We start from the raw sequence: 12,778 nt of genomic DNA on the forward strand, positions 1-12,778 counted from the left end.
TCGAGATTCAAAGATAATTTCCTAGGCTCATAAGAGTAAGAGCCCATTCCATGTAAAGCATTCACGCACTCCACTCGGCTTGCATCCTCATTGACATCAAGATTCAAAAATATGACCTCTAATGGGCCCTCCACATTGATCATTGCACCAGTGTCATTAATTATCACTGCTGTAACGAGGTCCACAAAAGAGCACACCTCGGTAGTGTTGGGCTGCTTCATTGATTTTCACACAGGAAAGACCACTTTCTTTTCACCCACCCGGAAGGTGAGTTCCCCTGCTTCCACATCAACTAAGGCCTTCCCCATAGCAAGGAAAGGTCTACCCAAAATGATAGGAACTTCATAATCTACCTCACAATCCAAGATCACAAAGTCAGCTGGCAAGATAAATTTGTCCACCCGGACAAGCACATCATCAATAATACCCAATGGTCTCTTCATCGTTCTATCTGTCATTTGTAATCTCATGGAAGTCGGTCTCAGCTGCCCAATACCCAAAGTCTTGAAAACGGAATAGGGCATCAAATTGATACTAGACCCCAAATCACATAGATCTTTAGCTAAATCCGCACTCCCAATGGTTCAAGGAATGGTGAAAGCACCGGAATCTTCAAGCTTCGGGGCCATTGAATGCACTATTGCACTAACTTGGTGAGTCATCTTTATAGTTTTACAATCCATAGACCGCTTATTTGTTACCAAGTTCTTCATGAATTTAGCATAGCCCGATATTTGTTCAAGAGCCTTCACCAAAGGCACATTGATGGATAAGCTCTTCATCATGTCAATGAACTTTTTAAACTGATTTTCATTTTTCTGCTTCGCGAGCCTTTAAGGATAAGGCAGAGGTGCCCTTGGAAAAGGAGCCTTGGCTTTAGGCACAACCGGCTCCGGCATGTCTATTATGTGATCCCTAGACGGACTCACATCATTTTGAGTTTCCACCTCGACATCTTGAATATCAATCCTCACTTCTTCATTTACATTTTCAACCACCAAAGGAACTTCATCGTCTTGTAACTTAACATCATCATCCATAATTTGCTTTTGGTTGGAGGCATGCACATCATTATTGTTACCGCCATAACATGATTGTTCCCACCCTTCGGGTTCACTACCGTATCACTTGGTAGAGCACCCTTAGGGTGAGTATTTAAAGACCGTGAGATTTGGCAATTGGCCTAATTGCACCTCCAAGTTTCTGATTGAGGTATTGTGGGAAGCCAACTGCGCATCAGAATCCGAATTCTTCTTCTTCATCATCTATTCGAACATCATTTCAATTCTACCCATATCATTGCTATACTAGGACCTTGAGATGGAAATGGAGGTGGATTGTTTGGTTGTTGGTACATTGGGGTCCTTTGAAAGCCTTGCCCCCGGTTTTCTTGGTTTCCATTATTCCATTCACCTTGATTGTTATTACCACCCCAATTATTGTTATTACCATTCCAATTTCCTTGGTTGTTTTGATTTTTGTTCTGATTGCCCCAGTTGTTGTTTTGGTTATTGTTCCCCCAATTACCATTGCCTTGTTGTTGATTGCCCTAATTTCCTTGGGGTTTCCATTGTTGTTGGTTGGAAGAATTGCCTCTTTGGCCTTGATAATTATTCACGTATTGCACCTCTTCACTTTGTTCATCATAACCATCATTTTGAAATCCACCATAATCATTGTCAAATTGCTCCAAATTCCCTTGATTCTATTTCCCTCTTTGTCTTCTTTTGTTGACAAGCATGTTGACACCCTCCATGGCATTCACTTTGCGAGGACTTTGAACTTGTTGCAACTGTGCCTTCGCTAGTTGGTTCATCGTGATTGTCAACTCAGCTATAGCCTGCCCATGATCATGTAATTCCTTGTGCAAATGAATAACCGTGGGGTCACCCTGGGGCACATTAGCTCTACTTTGAGCGGAAGAAGTGTCAGCCATCTCGTCAAGAATGTCACAAGCCTCACCATACGACAACTTCATGAAGTTGCCCCCAGCAAGTTGGTTCACTATGCATTGGTTTGTTGTATTAATGCCCCAGTAGAAGGTTTGTTGGATCATCACCTCAGTTATATCATTGCTGGGGCATTCCTTCACCATTGTTCTATAACGCTCCCAAATCTCATGCAAAGTTTCCGTGGGCTCTTGCTTGAAAGCTAATATCTCATCTCGCAGTGCCACCATATGCCCCGGTGAGAAGAATTTTGCAATGAACTTGTCCGCCAACTCATCCTAAGTAGTGATGGAATGGTTGGGAAGTCACTCGAGCCAATCCAATGCATTCCCTCTAAGTGAGAATGGGAAGAGTCTCAACCTAAGAGCATCCTTGTACACATTAGTCTGCTTGCTTCCCCAACATGTATCCACAAACCCCTTGAGATGTTTGTAAGCATTTTGATATGCAGTGCTCGTGAAGTACCCGCGTTGATCTAGTAAGGTCGACATCACATTGGTTATTTGAAAATTGCCCGCCCAGATTCCGGGTGGGACAATAACACTTGCATAACCTTGGTTCGGAAGCACTCTAGGAGCCACTCTTGGAGGTGGCGGAGGAGGGTATGGAATATTGTCATTAACATTAGCATTAGCCTGGTGTCCTCTACGTTGTCCTTGAGGTACAAGAGGCACCTCATCATCTCCGATATCATCTACCTCCTCCCCCGTAATCACATTTAGAAGAGGGTCATTTGCGTTGTTCGCTGCCATTTGGTACTTGAGTTGTGACACAAATAAATTAGTAACAAAGAAGGAAAGAAGAACAATACACAAAACTAGCTAAATAGATAACCAAAACAGTTAGCTCCCCGGCAGTGGCACCAAAAAGTGATCGAGGCCTACTCTGCACTACTATTAAGTAGCGAGAGAGGTCAAAGATCTTTTACCCGATTTAGGGTCGGGATCGATTTTCACAGAGAGCTAGAATTTGGAGTCGGGTATCTATCTAGTTTAGAGTTGCGTATGAGTTCCAAATTACACTTCTATAAATTTTTGTGGTTTTTGTTTTACTTCTACTTTTATCAAACTACAATGGTAAATGAAATTAGATTAAACTAAGAGTTAAACTAAAACGAGTTGTTCAAATGGTTTACAAGGCACTAGGGTAGTGACTTTCGCCTAGGTGGTCAATTGACGGATACTTGAGTCTAAGGCATGATTGACATGTTTGGGGAGTATAATATAACCGTTGCACAATTTTACCCACTCTACACCTCTCAGTGGTTTGAGTGATTTTGCCCGAATTGACTTTCTCAAGACCAATTGGGTATGCAAATTTGCACAAACAATCAAGGTTCAAGTCAGGTATTACTCTCTCGAGGTTTAACCTTTAATTGGGGTTGTCAATCTCTTGTGTACGCCCCAATTCCTTGTTGGACCTATTTCGGAGACTTAGGCTCTCTTTCTCAAGAAGAGCTCAAGTCAACTAAAGACAAACTAGTGTTTGCAACCACTAATTCAGCCATAAAACATGAAATTGACCCAAATATCAAACACCCATAGTCAATCTAACCCTAAAATACAAGACCCATTAACTACCCACACTAGGGTTGAGCCACAACCCTAGCTTATGGGTCTAGCTAATCATAATTAAAGAAGAAAAATAAGAAATAGATGAAGAACAACTCATATTAACTAATTACTAAGATAAACAATAAGATTCAGTGTTGAAATGTAGATAAAATTGCCCAAAATAGCTAAAAGTATCGAACCCACGAGCGTAGCTCTTTTTTTAAAACTATCTGATGACCTAAAAATGGGAAAAGAAGCTATTTATACTAAGTTGAAAAATCTGTACAAAAATACCCCTGCGGGGCTAGTGCGGACCGCACAAAATGGTGTGCAGCCGCACTAAGGCCCTGAACTTGAAAATTCATGTCTATGAACTCTGGCAATGCGGACCGCACATAACGGAGTGCGGCCGCGGAGGCTTCTAGTGTGGTCCGCATGAAATGGAGTGTGGACCGCATTGGCTTGAAACTTGGAATTGGCAACTCTCTGATCTTTCTCACTGCGGACCGCACTAAATCGAGTGCGGCCGCGTTGATCCCAGTGCGGACCACACAAAACCTAGTGCAGCCGCATTGCCTGTTTGCCTGAATGTCATGCTCTCTGAACCTCACTCATGCGGACCGCACAGAATGGTGCGCGGCCACATTGAGCCTATTTTGCCTGAGCTTTGTCTTGTCTTGGTACTTGTGCAAGTTTCACTCCTTTTTGAGCTGATCTTTGACATCTTGTCACTTTTTTGATCCTACAATCAAGCACAACTTGTGAGCCTTTTGGGATTATTTTATATAAATTCCTAATCAAAACATAAGCAAACAGGAGTATAAAATGCATCAAAACCCCTAGTTATAGCATGTCTATACTAATTCCTGGATCTTTGCTTAATTGTGTGTCCTATGTATTCCCCAGACCCCTTGACCTCTGTTTGTGGCTACTGAACCTGCTTTGGGTGCTGTGACCCCTGGCTGTGTATGAACCTGTCCTAAGGTGTTGTGTTTGGACTTCTGTTCATTTCTTTTCAAACAGTCTCTGTTGCTAAATTACTTTCAAATAGACTTCCTCTTTAATACAGTTTTTTACTAAAATTTTCAACTTGTGTCAATCACTTTCACTCTACTCCTAGTCAATAAGTTCTTCCCCCTCTAGTATGTGTACTGCCTTGGGATCCTCTCGAGAACCCTCTGAACTCTGGCATACTGAGGCTGGCCCTTCCACACTGCATTTGTTTAATTTTTGGTTACCAAGTCTAATTGCAAGCACTGCCCAGGATCCTTGAGATCCTTAGGGAACTTTGATGCACCTAGACTATGTTATTGTCTATGGAATTGAGGCCATTGGATGCTTTGAAAAATCTGGGCCTAATTAAAGGCTCCCTATAGAATAGGTTCTGGTTTTCTTATTTACTTATGTAATTCATTCATTGGTTTGTAATAACTTGTAAACAAATATTGGGGTATTAAGTGAAAGGGGTGGGTAGATGCTTGCTTTATGGGGTAATACAGGTAGAAATCATGTTCATAAGATTTTATATTTAATCTGATTGCTTTATCAAATAGAAATCATGCTCATAGTGCTTTACATTTTGTCATCTCACCATGCTAGAAACCATGCCTATAGGTTCCAAATAATCATGCCTTCAATATCTTAAAATCAGATTAATTAATAGATGCCATGCCTATAGGATTTAATCCAGATTCTGTTACGATGAGTGTTCATGTAAGTTTTCAATATCTTAAAATCAGATTAACTAATAGATGCCATGCCTATAGAACTTAATCTAGATTCTGTTATAACAAGTGTTATGTATGTTTCCATGCCTGCAAATCTTTAAAATCAGATTAACGAAGTTAGATATCATGCTTATAGGGAACCATATTCGAAATTCTGCCTGTCAATCTAAACTAGTCTAAGTAATTCAACTTAGTCCACGCTTAGTTCATTTCTGATTGGTTTAATTACGCAGTTTATATTTATGAAACAAGTTTTTAAACTGCCTCAATCTTTCATTAGATAGCATGCATATGGGTATTAAAGGAGTCCATTTCAAAACCTGCTTTGTTTCACTACAAATGTGCTAATCAGCGCTCCGCATATAGGCAAGACCTTATGGCATTTTTTTTCAAACCTGCTCTAAAACTGTTGTTATTGCTTGATGTGTTTCTGATCTTAACATGCTTTTAAATACTATTAGACAATTGTTAGGGTCCTTACTTCTGGGTCTGAAATAAAATGCTTGTCTTCCGCATATTCACCTAGACATCCTGCCTTAAGATGATGTATAATAAAAGCCCTTAATTATACTTGAGTCGTGCTATTTATGTGCTTGTTTGAGGAGGAAACCTTGAGCCTCTATTTGCTCCCTTTTATGTGCCGAAAGTCCTAATTGTTTCGCTGGTCGCCTTAGAATTTTCACCTTTAAAACCTTAGGGGTCCGTCTAGAACCACCTATAGGTAGAGATCCTCACTCCCTCAGGACCATTAAGAAGGGACGGGTAGCAGTACGCAATAGAAATCATTGACCAAACACTCGCTTTGCATGAACACTAAGGGGATGGGCAGGGTAGATATGGGATATGATGACTACACGCTAATGTCACGTGTAAGCCCTCATTGAGGAGTGTTTATCGGACATTGTGTGGGGTGATCCTATAGGATAACCAACCTAGGACCCCTCATTTACCAAAATTTCCCTTTTATTTAAACATTTGTTTTACAACTTATCCAAATCTTTATCTTATTACTTGAGTTATCCAACATGTCTTACTAGCAACCTATTTGATTCAACTGTTTACTTGTAATGGACTAATTTGTGAATATAAGTTCGGCCGGGACCCACAGTTATGGACCAAGAGGGGTGCCTAACACCTTCCTCTCGAGGTCATTTCGAGCCCTTACCTTAATATCTGGTAATGCAAACCAATCCAAGAGTTAATCGCTCTAGGTGCCATAACGCACCGTAATCCGTTAGGTAGCGACTCTTCAAATACCCAATTTCCAAAAGAAAATGAGTCATTACACCCCGTGGAATATCAAAACCTGGACTTCCCCGTCAGAAGGGAAAAGAGGGGGCGCAACATTAATTGTAAGGGAAACAGAAGTGAAAGACTTGAGTTTGATGGTCTGGAGATCTAATCCATCTTTTCAACAAATGAATTTAAATGTGCATAAATAGTACTCCCTTTGACTAAAATTTATGCGATGCATTTAGGATTTCAATAGCCAAACAAGTTTTTCTTTGACTGCGGTGTTAATATATGCCCATTTAATATTTTTAATTATTAATTATTGTAACTTATACAACATTAATAAATTTAATTCTCGAAATTCGAATTGCATCACTTAAATTGGACGAATGGAGTATTAAGTTTTTCTTCAACAAGATGAGAGGATTGAATGGGAAAGAGTTCCTTCTGTATTAAGGATTGTGATCTGTTGAAATTTCATCTTAGGTACAAAAAAGAAATCCAACATAAACGACATGTTTTCACTAAAACTAAAATGGCACTGCGTCCAATTGGAGTTGCTAAACCATCTTTTTCTTGGTGCTCGCATTGTAATCCAACTAAATCTTTTTCTTAGTAATCACACTCTAGCCCAACTAATTCGAATTCGTGGCACATATCACCCACTAAAAGAGAAGTGTTCCATAACAAAATTATATGTGAATAATCTTAGGAACTCAAATTGTTTCAAATTAATCGGCACGTATCGTTTCTTATTTAATTGATATTCTTTGGTGTTACTGTAAACTATGAAAAGAAAAATGAGAGGAAGTTTTTCTTTTTTGCTTTAATTTATTTGGAGAAGAAACTCCAGAGGCTTGAATAACCGGTGTTAGGAATTCTCATGAGATCTGATCCTAGCCATTATTTATTTCCACCAAAAATGCTTAGAAAATATATTTTTTCTGCACTCTAATAGCATATTTAATAAGACCAATTAATAGAGGTTAGAAAATTAAAGTGGAGTTCAAGTGAATATTCTAACGGACCAATTAGTACCTTTCATGGGCAGAGTACTAGTCAATAATGATATTCCTGACACATATTGAATAAAAGAAAAGTAGAATAATGCATGAAAAATAATAAAAAGAAATAAAATATATATTGAATACAGAGATGACCCTTGAACATATAAAAAAACTTTTACTTAGCTATTTCTGACTCATGCCATAACTTATTAGACGCAAGACATCTGCTCAAAGAAAACATGCGCAAACAAAACGAGGAGCTCGCGAAATGAAAAACCATAAAGACTTTAATATAAACTAGTCAAGGGAGTGATCAAGATCCCCTTCAAAGGCCCATGGAGTCTCATTCCTAATCTCTGCCTCTTCCTCTGGGGTGAAATCACTAGTGATATTGAATATCTTTCTAACAACTTCAGGCGTCTTGTTCTTAATCCTATTAGCCACCGCCTCAGCGCACAAATCAAGCAAACTACGGATGTCAAGGAAATTCGCGGCTTCTAAGATATTAAGAATGGTTTTTATGCTAATTCTCACAAATTCCTTGTCAAAGTTCTGGATTTCTTCTTCGTTGGAAGAAGTCGAGGAGTGCATCTTCATGTATTCGATGACCTTGATCAAGGTTCCTGTGTCGACCTTGCTAAGCGGGATGACGCTAGAGGAGCATCCATCTTCAACCATGTTCTTGATTGTTACAGACTGAATTGCGATGGATTCTTCCAACACAAACTCATCGCCGTATGAGGACTTCAGAGTCAAATTGTTTTTCTCTATGGTCGATGATGCTGCCTCTGCCATTGTTTAAATTTTGGGTCCACGATTGTGTGTCTGTTAAACCATTCATATATATACGAATCAGATAGGTAGGTTCTAATAAATAATTTTAAATACCAAATCAGATTATTATATAGCGAATCTAATTAATATCTCTAGATTTCGAAGGTTATTTAATTCAACTCTAAAGAATTAAATTTCTTTCTAAGTTTCATTTTGTAGAAAATCTAGCTCCAAATAAGATTTTTTAAAGATATTTATCAGTAACTTCAAATCTAGCTTTATATCATATGAATGTTACTCTATAGTAGAATATTTTTTAAATATATATATATATATATATATATATATATATATATATATTTATGACTAAGCGAGGAATACCTCGTTCCTTCTCTGCCGCATTATTAACATAAAAGGCAGAACATGACCAAGGAGATTTTGAGGGTTTTATTAAACCTTTTTGTAACAAACTATCAATCTCGTTTTTGCAGAATTCAACTAGCTCAGCATTCATCTGGCAAGGTCGAGATTTAGTAGGAATATCATCCTCAGAGAAGGTTTCCTCGTATGGAAGAGTTACAATATGCCTTTTCCTGTTCCAAAAGGCACTAGGGTGATCGGCGCAAACATCAACGGCCATTTTTTCAGCAATTAATTTAATCTTCTGCTGAACTCTTGCAGATTGTATAGTATCAAATATATTCATACTAAGAATTTCTAATTGTAGTGAATCAACATGCCTTTGTTTCATATTAATCAAGGCATTAATATCTCTAGTTACGGGATCTGTAACAAAGGAATAGCTTATCTTGTTATCTTGATAAGTAGCAGAAAAACCATGTTTATCTATATTATTAAACGGATAAATAGCATTAATAAAAGGTGTTCCAAGTATGATTGGAGGGTATAACTGGTTTTTTACCAAAAAGAAGAAATGTGGAATACAGACTTTATTCTGGCAAATATGAGTATTAGGCAATTTGTACTCTATATCTAAAGCATGACCAGAAGCGGATTTCACCAAATGAGTAGTCTTTTGAAAATATCTAGTAGGAATCAATCCTTCCTGAATGCAGCTTACATCTGCACCACTATCAATCATAGCTATATCAGTTATAGAAAAATTATTATCAATTAAAATAGTACATTTAATATACCATTTGTGTGCAGTAACAATTTGCATCATACCTAAAAATAAATCAGATTTTTCATCAGAAATTTCTTTTTCCTTTATCATTAGAAAATTCAGAAAATCCTTTAGTCGAAGATTCAGGTAGAGAATTATTTTTCTCAATTTGAGTAATCCGGTGATCGCAAATCATTTGATTTTGCTTAAGAGACTTAATATCTCTCTTCAAATTTTCGATTTCTTCTTTTAAATCATCAAAAGAAGTATCTCGACTAGGAGTGCTGGACTTTTGAAGTCTTCTATTTATTTCAGATAAAGAATATGGTGCAAAGTGTTCAAATTCGTTTTTGTATTTTTCAACAGTTTTTGAACTACTAGAACTTGAACTTGCAGCTAAAGTAATGATTTTTTCGCGAAGTTTTTCATCAGTAACTTCTTTTAAAAGTTCTATTACATTGTCAGATGTAATAGTTTTTATATTAAGATCATCAAATTGTGATTTTAATTTATAAAATTCGTCACTATCACAAGCACAAATATCACCTTTGCAAGCAGTGCAAGCAGTATCAACATTTTTATTATTATCAGAAAAATCAATTAACTCAACTTCAGCTTCAGATTCAGTCTCTGAGTAATAGTCAGATTCTGATCCCGAAGTGTATAACAAGCCATAAACCTTATCGTGTAACTCATCATCGAGTTCTAAGGTTTTTAGCTTTTGAAGCTTGCAGTTTGGAGAAATATGACCAAACTTTCCACACTTATAACACTTAATATCAGCGAGATCACGTTTGGATCTATTCTTCGCAAATCGAGCAGATTTCCTGTTCGCTTTTCTAGTATCACGTTCTTCCTTAGGCCTATATCTAGACCTCTTTTTCTTATACGGGCTATCCGGGTTAGGGTACCTATGATATTTGGTTTTCTTCTTCCTATTTTGAGTAGAAGTTCCGGGTAAACCAAACTGGGTACAAAAGTCACCTACTTGGGACCTTTCTTTAAGCTTATCTATCTTAAGCTGTCTAGAAAGTCTTAGCTCATTACATAATTTAAGACCTTCTTCTGTACAAACACCTATAAGCTTACCATAGGTATAATTATTATACAGAATCTCTCCGCAACTACCTTTTAACACATTCCTTACTCTTTCAGCAAATAAGGAAGGGAGGCCGTCTATAAACTTGGCTTTCCAGTGCTCATATCTATTCTCGGGTAGTTCCATAACTCTACTCATAAAAGTATCTTTATACCATCTAAACTCACTAAGGGTCTTACATCTAAGTCCATTAAGTAAAGTTCGGACGGTCTGATGGTTTGAGGTAAATCTACCGTTGAAATGCTCTAAAATTGTAAGGATAAGAGTATAAACTGCATCTTCTCTACCCACTACTAGAGCCATACCTATGTTATCAACACCTTCGTCGGTTGCCGTAGCATTTATAACGAACGCCTTTTCCTCTACAGATAAATGATTATCCCACCAGCCACGAAGTTGGCCAGTAAAACCTGCAATAATCATTTTGCAAATAGTTCTATCTGTATTTTTAACACTTTTACAGATAGTCGAATACATGAGCATTCTGTGTACGAGAATGGTTAATTGTCTATCAGTTAGACCATCAAGATTCCATTCATAAATTTCGGAACCGTTATAAGACGTATTAGTCTGATTCCAATCTCGTTCCTCAATCAACACATCTTGAGGAGTAGGACGAGGATAATAATAGGTCTGCATTCTCGGTTTATCAGCATACCTATGATTTTGTTTAACAATCCCTTTGAGTTTATTAAACTCTGACCAAGTCTCAGTTTTATAATCAGAAACGGTCTCCATTTTATCAGCAAAATTTTTTGATAAATCAATAGGTCTAATATTTAAACCGGAAAGCTTTTTATCTAAAAGCTGAGCTAAGTCATCAAGAGATTTGAATTTAAAATCCTGAATCTCAGGAGGTCTTTGAATATGGGTCAGAATGTTTTGATCAACTGTTTTACTTCCTGAAGTGGAGGCAATATCAGTTGGTCCTTTCTTAGTACCCATTTTTTTTATTAAAATAGTCAAATCATCAAGTTTTTTATCAAGAGAACCAATATGTTCTCCTAAAATTTTAACATATAAACCCAAATAATTGTTTTGAGAAATCAATTTATTAATTTCTGCAATACTAATAGCTGCCACATTATCATCAATAAATTTTTGAAAGGCAGTGAAAGTAATACCAGTATTATTAGGTAAAATAAAGGGAGCCTGAGGCGGATAAATTGCTTTAGTAATATTACCACTCCCGTCTTTATAAGATCTTTCTAATACCTTTATATAAAGAGGTAAATAAGTTGTTATAAACCAAGGAACAAAATACATAATTTGATTATGTAAGGCACAAGTTTCATAAAATTCTTGAGATATATTACTCAAATCCTCTTTACTATAAGTATCAAAAAACCATGTTTTAAACTGGTTCCATTTTTCACTAAAAAATTCTTTTTGAATATAAATACGGGCCCGGGAACCTGGGCTAAAATCAATTTGGTGTGGAATCATTAAATATTATTGGGGTCGAAATCCATCTCAGAAAGAGAAGGAATATCCTTATCTGAAATATTGTCATTATCTTGAACAATATTTGTTTGAGGGTTAATCTTAACCCTTTCAACCCTCTTATCTTTGGAATCTGGCTTATCACTAGCAATAGTGTGTAAAGAAGCCGCACGATTGCGAGCTGGACCGTAAACTGGTTCAACAGGGGAAATATGTTGCATAGCAGGTAGAAGTCTGTGATTAGAAAAAGAATGTCTATTATAAATAGTAGACTTATCATCAAATTGAATACAAATCCTACCATCCGGATTTTGAGTGACATGCGAAAATTCAGTATTTGACAAGTCGTTAGTAATCTGACTTGGGGATATAACAGAATTTAAAGTCCATGTAGTCGGAAAATTAATTTCCTCCCATCTGATAGGTCTCCTAGTGGTGACCTTGGACTTTGCAAAATTGGTTTCGACCAATATGGTCTGATCCGAAGTATCGTATAACTTACATTTCGGATTTAAAGTAGATAATAATTTGAAATAAATCCTATAGGACAGACATATAAGTTCAGAACCAGGCGCATAATTATAACCATGCGTTTTCACATTTAAAGTTAAAGCATCAAGAATATTAACATCAGAAAGGGATAGTTGCAAATTGGGTTGAGTATTAAAATATACTGGACCATAGGCCACTGTAGATTCTATCGAACCCATTAGAGACTGTCTGAAATTCAGATTTCTAGCATCTCTAAGAGCTGCTAAGAAGGTCTCTGGTAACCCTTTAAGGGTTAAAGGTTTAAAAGCAATTTGAACCATACCAATATGCACATAATGGTAATGATGTTTATATAAATCAATATCATGCTTGTTT

The 12,778-nt window shown here is 37.1% G+C and overlaps 1 protein-coding gene across 1 annotated transcript; it reads right to left on the reverse strand.

Moving 5' to 3' along the window:
• Positions 1-7,766: 7,766 nt before the first annotated feature.
• On the reverse strand, positions 7,767-8,264 carry LOC104216934 (SKP1-like protein 11). The gene has a single exon (XM_009767066.1). It carries the CDS (start codon positions 8,262-8,264, stop codon positions 7,767-7,769), a length of 498 nt encoding a protein of 165 aa, XP_009765368.1.
• Between the last annotated feature and the right edge of the window lie 4,514 nt (positions 8,265-12,778).

The sequence above is a fragment of the Nicotiana sylvestris genome, chromosome 3, assembly GCF_000393655.2.
Source record: "Nicotiana sylvestris chromosome 3, ASM39365v2, whole genome shotgun sequence".
Classification (NCBI taxonomy): domain Eukaryota; kingdom Viridiplantae; phylum Streptophyta; class Magnoliopsida; order Solanales; family Solanaceae; genus Nicotiana; species Nicotiana sylvestris.

Bases quoted from the DNA above. Each gene is read 5' to 3' on its own strand.
- LOC104216934 (XM_009767066.1), bottom strand. From the start codon at position 8,264: ATGGCAGAGGCAGCATCATCGACCATAGAGAAAAACAATTTGACTCTG.